General features: G+C 43.7%; 1 protein-coding gene across 2 annotated transcripts in view; it reads right to left on the minus strand.

Annotated features, from left to right (window-relative positions):
• The window catches only part of CPNE2 (copine 2), a 476,132-nt gene that overhangs the window by 115,773 nt on the left and 345,261 nt on the right, over positions 1-15,098 (minus strand). For both annotated transcript variants that reach the window (XM_033943760.1, XM_033943758.1), the window contains exon 12: positions 10,268-10,322. In XM_033943760.1, the coding sequence (XP_033799651.1) occupies positions 10,268-10,322 (55 nt within the window). The remainder of the gene's footprint in view (positions 1-10,267; positions 10,323-15,098) is intronic.

Here is a 15,098-nt window from a genome sequence, read left to right on the forward strand (position 1 = left end):
GGGAATGTTCTCATATAGGTAGGAAGGAAATGAATCCAGGGCACATTTGCAGGATTTCAGTTTGAGACAGAGTTTAGAGATCTGGGATTCGGATACGAGTTCAAACGCAGTCCAGGCTCTGACTGCTGGGATAGGATTAGAGTCGCTGGGAGCCAGAGAATGTAGGAGACTGCTAGCGGGAAGGAACTCCTTATGGTAGTGATCTTTTCATTGAAGAATTTTGTTAGGTCATCTGCTGATGGGGTGGAGGGAAGAATGGTGGGATCATTTTTAGAAGTAAGGGTGCGCCAGATGTTAAACAGTGTACTACTCTGGTTGTTGGATCTGGAGATTTTATCACCATAGAAGTTCTTTCTTGCTTTTTTTAGTACTGTGTTATAGAACTTGATATTATCCCTCCAGGACTGTGTGTCTGAAGGGGATTTAGATTTTTTTCCATTTACGCTCCAGTGCTCGACATTTCTGCTTCAGTACAGGGGATTTCTGCTTGTGGTACAGGGGATACCAAGGGGCCTTACGGGAGTAGGAGATAGATTTAGTAGATAGAGGGGCAAGAGCACAATAGGTAGTCTCGGAGAGGTATACCCAGTTGTGCCAGTTGGATTCTGGGTCAACAGGCTTAGGACAGGAGGGAAGCTGGTTGAGAATTGAGTCCAGAACAGTTCGCTCGGAATTTTTTTGTGGGAGGTAATAGAATTTGTGGCACGGGGTAGAAATCCAAGGTGGGACATGAAAATGGGGAGACAGAAAGAACCTAAAAAGTGATCGGACCAGGAGACATGTTCCTAACGAGCATCTTCGGCAGAAATTTTGTGCTTGGTCAGGTCGAGGAAGCTGATGATGTCTAGTGTATACCCCTTTTTATGGGTTGGAGAGGACGCAAGAGAGGGTAAACATAGAGAAGAGAGGAAGTTGTTGAATTCAGTTGCATCCTTGCTAGTGTTGTCATCTAGGTGGAGATTAATATCGCCAATGATCAGTAATCTCTGAAATTTTAGGAAAGCACTTGTGATGGTCTCAAGGACTAGTTTGGAGGATTTATTCCAGGGGGGTTGGTGGCCGGTATAGTAACAAGATACCCAATGGGTGGGGGTGGAGTTTGTTGTTGACTGAAGCTAACATATATTCTAGTGAAGTGTAGCTGCCTTTTTCAAGGAGCTGAACGTCAAAGAAAGATTTGTAGAGGAGTGCCAGGCCCCCTCCTTTCCGGTTAATTCTGGGAGAGAAGAGGCCATGGTAACCATAGGAGCAGAGTTCATTCTGTGTCAATAAATTGTCTTTTCGATCCATGATTCTGTGATGCACAAGAATCCAGTGTCGGAGTTCTCAAGTAGGTCCTTTAGTATTTGGGTCTTGTTGCAAGCTGATCTGGTGTTACAATAGAGTGTTGGGACTGAGGTGAGGGAGTCAGAGGCGAGGTTGGTTAGATTGGCAGGAGGGACAGGTTTTAAAGAGGAATAGTTAACTTCTTGGGGGGTTTTTTTTTTGAAGGGGTGATTTCTGGTGTGCACCAGCGCGGGGATTCTGAGGCCAGGGCAAGTATTACTGACATTTGTGGAGTCGAGTAGATTGTGGGGGAGAGATTTCAGGTAGCGAGTAGTGTTGGTAAATAAGCAGAGTAAGAGAAGAAGGAGGTTGCTTCATGGTGAGAGCTAGTAGAACCTATAAGAGGGCTGAAGTCAGAACCTGTTTGTTTATCATGAGGGGATCTGGAATCAGAGGTTTGGTTCTTGTTGGGTATTTAATAGTAGATGGCTTAGGACTTGTTTGTTCTCTGAATAGAGCTTAAAACAGATGAAAACTTAGCACCCAAATGCTTCTAGTAAGATGTAAAGGGAGGTAAAAACTTAACAGTTAATTGCTTCTGGTAACTTAGCACTTAATTGCTTCTAGTGAGACAAAACGGTGGTAAAAACTTAAGGCAGATGAAAGCTTAGCACCCAATTGCTTCTAGTAAGATGAACTTCTCCTCCCAAGCCCCCCTCGGTGAAGAAGAGGCCATACCATAAGGCTTTCTGCCTTAAATTACGAAGACCAGATAGGTTGCCATTTCACCACTTAAATGTACCCAGATTGTTTTAGCCCTTGAAGTTAAGCAGTGTGCCGGGATTTATCTCTACTTTTGTTCCAGCGGAGACTGCACTGTTCCCTCTAAGCTGAGCAGGTGTCCTCCAGCTGCATTGCTACCACTAGGGGGTGGAATATTTTCAGTCGCTAAGAACAGGTATGTTCCCTGAAGTCCTGTAGAACTTGCCTGTCCCTCACAATTGAAAATGTGACAGTAAAACAACACCCTCTATTGGTGAGACTGTGGGTGGAGGACTCCTGCTCAGATTAGAGGGAACACTTGATGCGCAGACCATCTACAGGCAAAGAAGATGGTCTGTGCATGCGTCGGGATCACTCGGTAGCGATCCATGCAGACAGTGGGGGCATTCCTCCGATTGCCCCCATTTGAATATTGTCACATCGTGAATTGGTCGGCCTGCCAAGGATCAGACATGGATCGGTCATGATTGGGCAGGCTAGTGAATCGGGCCCTTAGTGACAGGTTTTAAAATATGTATAAATGGCAAATTTTTTTCACTCAGAGAATAGTTAAGCTCTGGAACGCATTGCCATAGATTGTGGTAAGAGCGGATAGCATAGCTGGTTTTAAGAAAGGTTTAGACAAGGTCCTGAAGGAAAATTCCATAGTCTGTTATTGAGAAAGACATGGGGGAAGCCACTGCTTGCTCTGGATCAGTAGCATGGAATATTGCTACTGCTTGGGTTTTGGCCAGGTACTAGTGACCTGGATTGGCCACCATGAGAACGGGTACTGGGCTTGATGGACCATTGGTCTTATGTTCTGCATGTTCAACCAAAAGCCTGAAAAGTCTCCACACTCATGGATGCTGTCAAGTAAGACTAGGAGATATTTAGTTGGAGCCATCAGATGGACCAAGAAGTCATCTGCAAAGCAGAGATCTTAAATTTGGTACCTCCCATTTGAACAGTTCCTTATAAAATAGATGGAAAGAAGGGCCAAAAATCCATAAACAATCACCAACAATGACACCAGGAAATACTTCTTCACCAAACGGGTGATTGGTCGATGGAATAAACTTCCACGCCATGTGGTCGAGGCTAGTAACGTGCTCGACTTCAAAAGTTGATGGGACAAATAGGTGGGGGTGCTACAGAGTTATGCATAAAGGATGGGTACACCAGGGAGGGAGGGTTCTTGAGTGGGTAGACTTGTTGGGCTGCCGGCCCTCTTCTGCCGTCTTATTCTATGTTTCTATGTTTCTTAAGTAATCACAGCAAGCAATGTGTTAAAAGAGGAAAAATATCTCAGAAATCTGCTCAGTGCAATTGGAACTCAAACAGTCTGAGACTTACTGGTTCCAGATTTCAATCATCGACCCTCAAAAACCTTTCAAACTAGCAATAACTTATTTAAATAGAGTCATTGAACATCTTTAGTACAGCATTATTCAGAACAATATGGTAGCTAACACATTTTAAATACTTGTTGAAAATAAGATCACACACTTATCTTAAGCAACAGCCCAAGCCCATTAGGACCCATTTCACTGGTCAAACCAGCTTCTTCAGGGGTCACACTTATTAAGATTGCATCAAAATCTATAAAACACAAAACAGCTAGTGTCAGAAAACCGCATTTACCGCATGTGATATTAACAAAATATAAACCCATTTACTGTGATCGCACTAGTTAAAGTGTGTGGTAAGCAAGATACTCAACTCTAGTGCCTGCATGAACAGAAATACCATGCGTGTGCAATAAAGCAATTACTTAACTGTAACAGGTGTTATCCAGGGACAGCAGGAACATATTCTCACAGATGGGTGACATCATCCACGGAGCCCAGTACAGACAGTGCTAAATTGTACTGTCACTAAGTCTTTAGCGAAACTTCAAGACTGTCCATACTGCACATGCATGAGTGCCTTCCCGCCTAATACCAGCTCGCGAGGTCATCAGTTCTATGCCCAAGTGAAAAAGCCAACTAGGGAAAGTGGGTCTGCTGTCCCTGGATAACACCTATTACAGATACTGTGCTTTATCCTAGGACAAGCAGGCAGTATATGCTCACAGATGGTAATCTCTAGCTTAACTGAAAGGGATGGAGGGAGAGTTGGCCTCTAAATAAAGAATAAATGGTGCAGTACAACTGAATGAACTCGGACATACAATCTGATATGAGTATTTATAGAGTAATGGAAGGAGAAGGAAATTGATGAACTGGTACATAAATGGTGAAATAAGAGTAAAAGGCAAATACTGTAATCCAGTAAAGCCATCACTGATTGAGGTTGTTAAATGTAACCTAACTTTATAGTAGTAGCCAAATGCAAACACAGGAGAGCATGATGTTATGAAGACCCAGGTAGAATGTGTAGTTGGGTTCAGGAATGTGGGATGTTTAAGAATGAAAAGGAAATGGGTTATGTGAAGCCCTGAGTGGCATAGGTCGTTGTATGATAGGGAAAGGGGTGACTGGGCTTACTGGGGGTTAGGAAATCGCCAGCAGTGGTCTCCTAGGGATAACCCTGAGAGCTCTGGTAGCTCTTCTGTAAGGTGAATAGAGGTCAGTGCTCTAGATTCATGGGCTCAAACAGAAAATATAATGTAGAATAGAAGTGGTTCATTCCTAGACAGGAAATGAAAGTCGAAAAGAGCAGAGGTTGGATGCATGGATGGAAAACTTGCCAAGACAAGCCATATATATGTCCATTGATAGACAGGAGGCGGTGAAGATTGACATTAGGATGCCTATGGTACTGTCTGGAAGGAGGCATTAATAGGAATGGTACCAAAGAACATCTTATAGAAGAAGTGGTACCAATAGTCCTCCCTTATTTAGTACTGCTACATAGATGTTAAGAGAAATGACAGTACTGAGCATTAATGGGTACCAAGAAATAACCATCGGTACAAAGCATCAATGGGTACCAAGAAATTGGTACCAAATAATCAGTGGTACCGAGCATCGATGAGTACTGAGAAATAATTAATCATTGGTTCTGAGTACAGATGGATCTTGACTTATGACAGAGAGAGCAAAATCCAGTACCATAAGACCTCGATAAGCTATATTCAAGTTGGGATTTAAGTTTAGGAAACAAGAAGCCAACAAGGGCCAAGTCAGGAGAGTAAGGTAGCTGAGGAAGAACTGTCACTGCGTTTTTGCGCAAAATTTGTGAATTTTGATGCATTCAAAACACCTTCCACAACTCATGACATGTTCCCCATAATATAGTACATTCAGGGAACACATTAATAGTGAGGAAAAAAGTGCCACAGATTTAATTTTAAAAGTGGAGAAAAGACCTCAGTGTCACGGTGTCAGTGTCATGGTAGATTAAATAAAAAGCTCAATCTTCCGGACGAGCAGCTTCAAAAATAATTTTGAAGATGCAGACACATCCTCAGTCTAGAAAAACTCCACTCTATATAAATAATCTTTACTTGAATGAAAATAGTAACCATATAAATAACTCTAACAGCTATAAAATGTTAATCTTCACAAAACTCAAAGCAAAGAAAAAAACAAAACAAAAACTTATCTGCAGCAGCAGAGTTTTCTTCCACAAAATGTGTAAGCAGGGTGCAGAAAAAGAGATGTTCACACAAGGTCCGAATGTGCTCAATTGCAAACAGTGTTCATCAATGGACCCCCTTCAGCAAACTCCCAACAGGGCCACTGTTTCGCTATCTTAAGTTTCATCAGGGGAATAAGCTGCAGTAACAGGTGAATCGATTTGAATCGATCTGTTTTTGAAGAAAATCAGACTTACTGATTAGTCGGTCCCCTTGGTAGAGACCCGTTCAGGCTTTCCCTCTGCCATTGGATTCCTTGCTTCTGATATAACTTCCGGTTTTGCAAAACCAGAAGATACATTGAAGCAAGGGTTCCAGTGGCAGAGGGAAATCCCGAATGGGTCTCTGCGTACAGCAAGGCTCTTTCCTTCCCGGGCGTTAGTATTTCTCCTCTCCTCCCTGACCAGGCAAAAGCGGCGGTAGCGAATGCAATTCATTACCCTGCCGCTACTTCGGCCAAGTGCTTTAGGAGGTCTTTGAATATGCAGTTTAAAAAGTTCTTCATTGAGTTGTAATAACTATTGAAGAAATCCTCCTTTTATTTGAGGTATTTAAGTAAATTCAGTTTGTCCTTTTTTGTGCTTCAAAGTCTTGCACCTGGTTTAAAACTGTTCATTAAGTTTTGATATAATTAAGTAATTGTTCACTTGAAGAATACAGAAGAGCATGAGTTGCCATAATGGAGTATGCCAAAGATCCATGAAGCCCAGCATCTTGTTTCCAACAGTGCCCAATCTAGATCACAAATATCTGGCAAGATCCCAAAAGAGTAAAATAGATTTTATGCTACATATCCTAGAAATAAGCAATAGATTACCCAAAGTCCATCTTAATAATGGCATATGGACTTTTCTTTTAGGAAATTATCCAAACCTTTTAAAAACTCTGCAAAGCTTTCACCACATTCTCTGACAACAAATTCCAGAGTTTGATTACACATTGAGTGAAGAAATATTTTCTCCAGTTTGTTCTAAATCTACTATTTAGTAGCTTGCATACCCCCTATCCTAGTACTTTTGGAAAGAGTAAACCATCAATTCATTTCTACCCATTCCAGATCCTATTTTGATGCTGCTGCTTTCACAATTCTAGTTCAGTCACTACTGAGTTTACTGGACTATTGTAACATTGTATACCTGATGAGTACTAAGAAAAATTTGCTAGATTGACCTACTTGTATGGCTGCTGTATGCCCTCATGCTTAAATGTTAGCTGTATTAATACTCAAGTTACCCTAGCAATAAATAAAGGAACGTAAGCGCTTTGGTTCATTAGAATCTCGGAGAGAGCGGGAGCCAAAAGGCTTTGAGCAAGGGCAGATGCTCAAAGCCCAGCAGAATCAGCAGCAGGCTCTTTGGGCACCGGCACATCCTGTGGGTTGGTGCTTTGTGCCGGTGCCCGATCGCGGTAAGGGACTGGGCGGACAGGCGATGCCGGTTTTCAGGGGTGGGGGCTCGCAAATCGAGTCAATGCTCGGTTTGCGAGAGTGTTTTGCTCATCTTGCAAAACACTCACAAACAGCGTTACTCGCAAACCGAGGTTTGACTGTATTTCTCAGTGTTTGATTATGAAGAATTTCTAGGGTAAAGTGAAGCAATCAATTGGAATATATTAATGATTTTTTTTATCTGTACGTTCATTTCTGTACAATCTGCATTTCATCTCTCCTTTCCTCCCTATTCAAGATATAGTTTTGATTTTTTTTTTTTTACTTAACTGCTGATAAGCACGCAGGCTATGATTCTGGTGTAAGTAGAAGAAACAACTTTCCCTATCTCAAAAATAAAAAATAGCCTGCTTCACGCTAGAAATAGATGTTTGTCTGAGAATGTCTGCAAACATCTTTGAAAGATATATGGCCTCCTTTTATGGAGTACTATAGGGGGCTCTATGTGAGCTTTGCTAATCTGAATCTAATAGTACTAGTAGAACTGCTTATTATGATACTACACGTCCCTCCGTATTCGCGGTGATAGGGGAATAGCAAGACAGCGAATACTGAAAAACCGCAAATAACTTTTCATATGTTATTTGCGGTTTTCTAGTAAAACTCGTGGAGGGGCATAATAAAAAAAAGCGTCTAAGTCCCCTTTTGGCCTAAGTCCCTAAACGTTCAACCCAAAAGCAGGGAAAGTGTCCATAACCAAAACAAACGTCCATGTTTTGATTATGGCCTTCCCCTGCCTAAACGCCCAATCTCCACTACGTCTAAAAGTACCCCCACAGCACGTCTACACTTTTAAGCCATAATGAAACAAAAAAACGCCTAAGCCAAAAACGTCCAACAGGAGGGCTTTTAGGCGAAGGAGGAGCCAGTCCTTCACCTAAAAGCTGGATTCTGTAACCGGTGTCTGTCAAAAACAACACCGGTTAGGGAATCCCCCCCTCCCCACAACCATCCAGGCAGGAGGGTGCCAAGCCCTCAAACCGCGACCCCCCCCCTCCTAACAACATTGGGGCAAGAGGGAGCCCAAACCCTCTTGCCCCGTTGAAGCCGCGACCTCCCCCGACACGTTCGGGCCAGGAGGGAGCCCAACCCCTCCTGGCCCAGGCGACCCCCCCCTACCCCCACCCCCCACTACATTACGGGCAGGAGGGATCCCAGGCCCTCCTGCCCTCGACGAACCCCCCTCCCCCCAACATCCGCCCCCCAGAACCCCCGATCGGGCCCCCCAGCTGACCCGTGACCCTCCCGGATGACCCCCCGACCCCCCCCATTCCCCGTACCTTTTCGTCGTTGGCCGGACAGACGGGCGCCAAACCCGTCCGTCCGGCATGCAGGCCACCGAAGAATGGGGCCGGATTGGCCCAGCGGTACCAAAGCCCCACCTACTGGTGGGGCCTAAGGCGCCTGGGCCAATCAGAATAGGCCGCGGGGCCTTAGGCACATGGCCCAGGCCAATCAGAATAGGCCCAGGCACCTTAGGCCCCACCAGTAGGCGGGGCTTTGGTACTGCTGGGCCAAGCCGGCCCCATTCTTCGGTGGCCTGCATGCCGGACGGACGGGTTTGGCACCCGTCTGTCCGGCCAACGACGAAAAGGTACAGGGAAGGGGGGTGGGGGTGGGGGGGTTGTGGGGTCGTCCGGTGGGGTTGCCGGTCGGCTGGGGGGCCCGATCGGGGGTTCTGGGGGGGGGCGGACGGTGGGGGGGAGGGGGGTTCGTCGAGGGCAGGAGGGCCTGGGATCCCTCCTGCCCGTAATGTAGTGGGGGTGGGGGTAGGGGAGTCATCTGGGCCAGGAGGGCTTGGGCTCCCTCCTGGCTCGAACGTGTCGGGGTGTAGGGGGGTCGCCTGGGCCAGGAGGGGTTGGGCTCCCTTCTGGCCCAATCAAGTCGGGGGGAGGTTGCGGCTTCAACGGGGCAAGAGGGCTTGGGCTCCCTCTTGCCCCGATGTTGTTTGTGGGGGGGGGAGTGATCCATCGCGGCAGGAGAGATACCTCATCTCCCCTACCGCGATGCCATCACTCCTCTACCGGAACTGCTGCGACCCGCGGCAGTTCGGGTAGAGGAGTGATGGCATCGCGGTAGGGGAGATGAGGCATCTCTCCTGCCGCGATGGTTAGGTTGCCGGGCCGCTGAACTGATGGCGCTAACGGCCATCAGCTCAGCGGCCCCTTTTTCAGCACTTAGACCTGGTTTTATTTCGTCTAAGTGAAAAAGGTCTAAGTGCCAACTAAACTGTATTGGTTATACCTGTTGTACGGCTAGGTGTAGGTCAGCCCACCTCCCGCCCACTGCCCGCCCTTTCCCCTCCTCTAAACACACCTCTTTTCTCTCTGTGCGTTTAGAGGCAGGGGAAAGGCCTAAGTTGGTTTTAGATACGTCTAAAAACCAGCTTTGGTTATGGGTACTTGGACGATCAGGCTTTTTGATCGTCCAAGTAGCCACTTAGGACACTTTTTAGACGGGTTTTTTTTTTTTAAATTATTACCCCCATAGCGAATAAGGAGAAATCGCGAATAACAAAAAATAAGAGATTCGCGATTTAAGTTTAAAACATTTATTGCAACTTTTGAATAACACAGTGCTGTGCTGTACATTAAACATGAGTGAACCAGTACTGAATAGAGTACTGTACAGTAATGATCTCTTACTCAGTAGGTGTCTTCCTCCTCATCGTCCAGTACATGTACTGCATGCAGTGCAGGAGGAGAAAAAGAGGATAAGTGAGCACCAGGTCCCTCCTCAGACAGTGGAAATGGATCTTCAGTATGCGGTACAAGTGTAGGAGGGAGATGCCCCCTCATGGGTGAAACTTGAAATCAGTGATTTTCTCTGTGCATTGCTGGGAATCAGCGATTTTCTCTATAAACAGTGTTAATCAGCAATTTTCTCTGTATTGTACAATCGCTGGGAATCAGTGATATTCTCTATGAAATTTGGAATCTGCGATTTTCTCTGTAAAAGGTGTGAATCGGCGATTTCAGTGACATAATGGGGTGGGGGGGAGGTATCAGAATATTAAAACCCGCAAATAATCGAAACCACGATGATGAAACCATGAATACGGAGGGAGAAGTGTACAAAGGTTAGGTGAGTAGAAGTGCAGGTATGACTTCTGTTACATGCTTTTTCATTTTGCACACTTGAATAAAACAAAAATGATTGCAAGTAAAGGTAACTTTAAAAATACAACTAAGACACAAAATATGCTTTACCTTCCAGTCTGGTGGTAGCTGAGCACCAAAACCCAAAGCAGGAAACATTTTGTCACTTAAAAATAAACATAAAAAATGCATTCTGTTACAATTACAACTGTTCACAGTTTTCCTAGAGATAATACTACAGAATGCTAAAATGTTCTGGCTAGTAATACAGTAAGCAAGCATAAAAGCAGCACTCATAAAACTAGAAAAGAAAGAGGTCTTCCCCTATTAAATTTCTATCCCTACAATGTTAGAGAAAATTTAGTCACCTTCAACTTCTATAGAAAGATTAAGTTCTTACCTCGATAATCTTCTTTCTTGTAGATATGTCTAGTAGTCCAGAAAAGTAGGTTATGCATCTGAACCCACAAGTTGATTGCAGAATGCTGTCAATCATCTTTCAACTCCGCTTCCTTCCCAGGGAGCTGCTCCTGCCCCCCTCAGTTTGTAAAAAGCAATCAAGTAGCACTGTAATGGAAAACATACCTGGAAGGAGGGAAACGGGGAATAAAAAACCCCAACACGACAATTCTGTTCTGCTCTGTAACAAACATATTAATTAACTTTATAACATTCAAGTAACTGATCAAAACAGTTACAAAAACTGTGTGCAACCAGTACTAATATTATATAGAGCTCATAGCTATTCGCAGAAACTTACCGTATATACTCAAACATAAACTGGGATTTTGGGACCTAAAAATTGGCCCAAAAATGGGGGTCCTGGTTTATATTCAAGCCAACACCCCCTCCCAGAATTATTGCAGGCCGCCGCCACAAGGCTCTGCACCCTGTCCCCCCCTCCCTGCTCTATCCTCATACCTCCTCTGCCAATCCCTTGTGGAAGTGCAGCGGGCAGGAGCAAACTTTCCGAGTCCCTCTGCTAACTGGCTGCTGCAGATCAGGTTTCTTCGGCCGCTGAGCAGCACAAACAGGAATGCGATTTGGCACTGCTGCTGCTCAGCAATGAGCGGCTTCCTTACTGGCTCCCAGTTGTCTCAGCCTTTTTAAGCATGATGAAGTATATCGAGTATCTGCCCCAGCCTGATTCTTCATCCAGAACTGGATCTATGGCACATAAATCCAGTAGCCTTTGCACTGTTGCCTGGACTCTAGGGCTTTCTCCAGCCGGCTGGCCGGAGAAACTACAAAAAGGACTGGAAGGAAAGTACAAAATAGAGAGTTGCGCGGGGACAGAAATCCCACCCGTCCCCACCGAAATCCCACCCTTTCCTGTGAGAAATCCACTTCATCCCTGCCCGTCCCCATGAGGAATCCCCTCTATCCCCATTCATCCCCACATAAAAGTTACCTGCCCCCATAAAAAGCAGCAATTACTTCAGAAAGGTTTTTTTTTTTAAGTCTTAGTTTATTTAAACTAACAATAAATTCTTTATCACTTTTTCAAATCATATTTACAAGAAAATAAACTTCTTGTTAAAGAAATACAGCAGAATAAAGTTAATATATGCCATCACAAAAAGAAAACTTTTAATATGTAGAATAATTATATAATCTTCCTTAGACTCCAATAAACTTAGGGGGAGTTATCGCCAGAATAAAGAGAAGTACATTTTTTAATCTAAAGGAAAAATAATAACAAAGGTAAGGCTATAACAAAGTTGGCTTGTCAATAATTCAATGCACCTGTGTGTGCTCCATCAGGCTATCTTCTTCAGCTCCAGAAAAGATTTTAATTGGTCTGGCAGAAAGAATACATACTTAACTTGTGCATATTTCACAACACACTTGCAAGGATAAGCTAGAAGGTAAGTTGCGCTCAGAGATACAACTTGTCTTAAAGACAGGAACTGCTTTCTTCTTTCCTGAGTGGACTTTGTTACATCTAAATATGCCCATATTCTTTTTTCATAGAATAAATTTTTTGAAGACTTAAAGTATAGTTTCATAAATGAGTCCAAGTCTTGCTGAAAAACAAAAGATATCAGTAATGTTGTTCTTTGAGTTGACTCGGAGACAGATTCCTCAAGAATAGCGGATATGTTTTTTTAAATCAACCTGTGAAGATTGACTATTTTCCCCTTCCCTGATGTCCTGGGCATTTTTCAAAGATAGAGGCAAGTAGTAAATTTTATTTAAAGGGGGTATAAATTCAGAGGAATATCTCAATGCCTCCACCAAATATTTTTTAAACATATCATACGGGAAAATCCCGGGGGACTTGGGAAAGTTCAAAATTCTCACATTCAAATGTCGGTTTTAATTTTCAATATTTTCTATCTTACGTTGTAGCATCGCGACAGTCTTGTAAGCTTTTAATGATTGTACCTCATTTTGGAGATTTATTATTGAATCTTTTGTTTTAGTATTTGTTTTTTCAAAAGTCTTGGTAAAACTATGTAACTTGGCTCCAAGAGATTTTACCTCCATCTGCCATCTTCGTAGTTGCAGTATCCAGTTTCTAGAGAATCTTGAGGATTGCCGATAGTGTCCTCATTTGTGGGTAAAACATCCCTGAGGCTGGTCTGCATCAGCAGAAGCTCATCTGCTGTGGATCCTCCCTCTATATCAGGGTCAGGTGGAACTTCAGCTTCCTTCCCTTCCACTTCCAGGGCAGCCGCATTCACTGGACAAGGAGGCGGGACAACAGGTGCAGGTGAGAGCGAGATTTCTTGCTCCAGCGAGATCGAGTCTTCTCCTCGGTCTCGCAGCGGGGCTAAACTTGCCAAATCCCAAGCAAACCGCTGGCAGGCACTGCTCCAAAGTTCACTGTACGAGAGTAGACGAGGATGTTGAGAAGGTAGGCGCCCTCGCACTGCCTTTCCTTTTAGTATGCGGCATTCCGATAGTGTAGAAAAGATAAACAGCGACAGGAGCATTCTCAGCACTGTCAGATTGGTGCCGCCATCTTGGCCACTCCCCCGACTGTACATATTATATTACATTACATTACATTAGGGATTTCTATTCCGCCATTACCTTGCAGTTCAAGGCGGATTACAAAAGAATTATCCAAGATGTATTACAACAAGAACTTACAAAAAAAAAAATAAAAATTGGTCATTTTCAAAAAGAGTAAAAAATGGGTAAGGTTATTTGTTTGGGGTAGTTGGCTTTAGTGAGAGGTGGAGTTTGAGACTTGCGATATTATTTCTTTTTTCAAAGTTTTCTTGAAGAGTATGGTCTTTATTTTTTTTCTAAAAGTCTTGTAGTCGAGGGATGCCGTCAGTAGATTGGCGATTTGGTTGTCTAGTTTGGCTGCTTGAGTGGCCAGGAGGCCATCGTATAGTTTTTTCCGTTTGACCTCCTTAATTGGGGGGTATGAGAATGGGGTGTGAGTTTTCCTATGTCTGGTTGCGGTGTTGTGGATGAGGCGGTTATTCAGGTAGTTTGGACTGTCTCCGTATAAAGTCTTAAATAGTAGGCAGTAGAATTTAAATTGTATTCTTGTTGGGATCGGAAGCCAGTGCGATTGGAGATATGCTTCTGTAATGTGATCATGTTTCTTTAATGAGTAGATGAGTCTTAGTGCTGTGTTTTGGATAGTTTGTAGTTGTTTTGTTATGGTTGTAGGGCATGGGACGTAGAGGATATTACAGTAGTCAAGTAGGCCTAGTATTAAGGACTGAACTATGAGCTGGAATTGAGTTTTCTCGAAGAATTTCCGAACTTGTCTTAAGTTTCTCATGACTAAGAATGACTTTTGTATTGTTTTATTGATCTGCGGTTGCATGGTGCAGCATCTTTCGATAGTTATTCCTAGCAGTTTTAGGGTGGTTTGTATGGAGTAGTTGATTGCGTTGATTTCAATGTTGGTTATGGTTGGTATTTTGTTGTTTTCTAGGAGGATGAATTTCATTTTATCTGGGTTCAATTTCAGTTTGTGATCTTTCATCCAGGTTGCTATTGATTTTAGTGTTTGGTATATTGTATTCGTCATGGAGAGTTCAGGTTGATCGAAGGGTATGAGAATGGTAATGTCATCGGCATAGCTGTAGGAGGTTATGCCTTGTTTGTCCAGGTGAGAGCTGAGGGAGGCAGTATAGAGATTGAAGAGAGTCGGGGATAGAGGGGATCCTTGGAGAACTCCGCAGGGGTTTGACCAAGGTTCAGATTTTTGTCTGATTTTACTCTATAGGTTCTTGATTTAAGGAATCCTTCAAACCATGTGTATACTTTATCTGTGATACCTATTGTATCCAGGATTTGTAGTAGAATGTTATGGTCCACCAAGTCGAATGCAGCGGTAAGGTCTAGTTGTATGAGCATCATTTTTTTTCCTGTGCTGAGATGTTTTCTGGCTGTGTCCAAGAGAGATCCTAGTAGTGTTTCCGTGCTGAAGTTGTTTCTGAAGCCGGATTGTGTGGCATGGAGTATGTTATGGTTTTCTAGGTAATTGGAGAGGAATTTGGTAACTAGTCCTTCTATTATTTTGACATAGAGTGGAATAGAGGCAATGGGTCTGTAGTTGGTTGTTTGGTCTATCGGTCCTTTGGGGTCTTTGAGGATCGGGGTGATGATGATTTTGCTGAGGTTGGTAGGGTAGTGGCCGTTTATTAGCGAGATTTGTATCCAGTTTAGAAGAAGAGCGCGCAATTTTGTGCTGGATATTTTTAGGCGATATGGTGGACAGTTGTTGAGGTCACAGGATGCATGGCTGTATTTTTTGTAGTATTTGTTGAATTCGGGCCATTGTATGTTGGGGAATTGAGACCATATTCTATCTGCTGCAGTAGAATATCTATCTATGGGGAGAATTGTGAATTCGTTGGGATGGGTAGAGGTGTCATTGAGGGTAGCTCTTGCATTGGTAATTTTATTTTGGAAGTGTTCTGCTAATAGAGTGGCTGAGGGGGGTTAGTATTGTTAGTGGTCAGGTAGG

Source organism: Geotrypetes seraphini, chromosome 4, assembly GCF_902459505.1.
Source record: "Geotrypetes seraphini chromosome 4, aGeoSer1.1, whole genome shotgun sequence".
Lineage (NCBI taxonomy): Eukaryota > Metazoa > Chordata > Amphibia > Gymnophiona > Dermophiidae > Geotrypetes > Geotrypetes seraphini.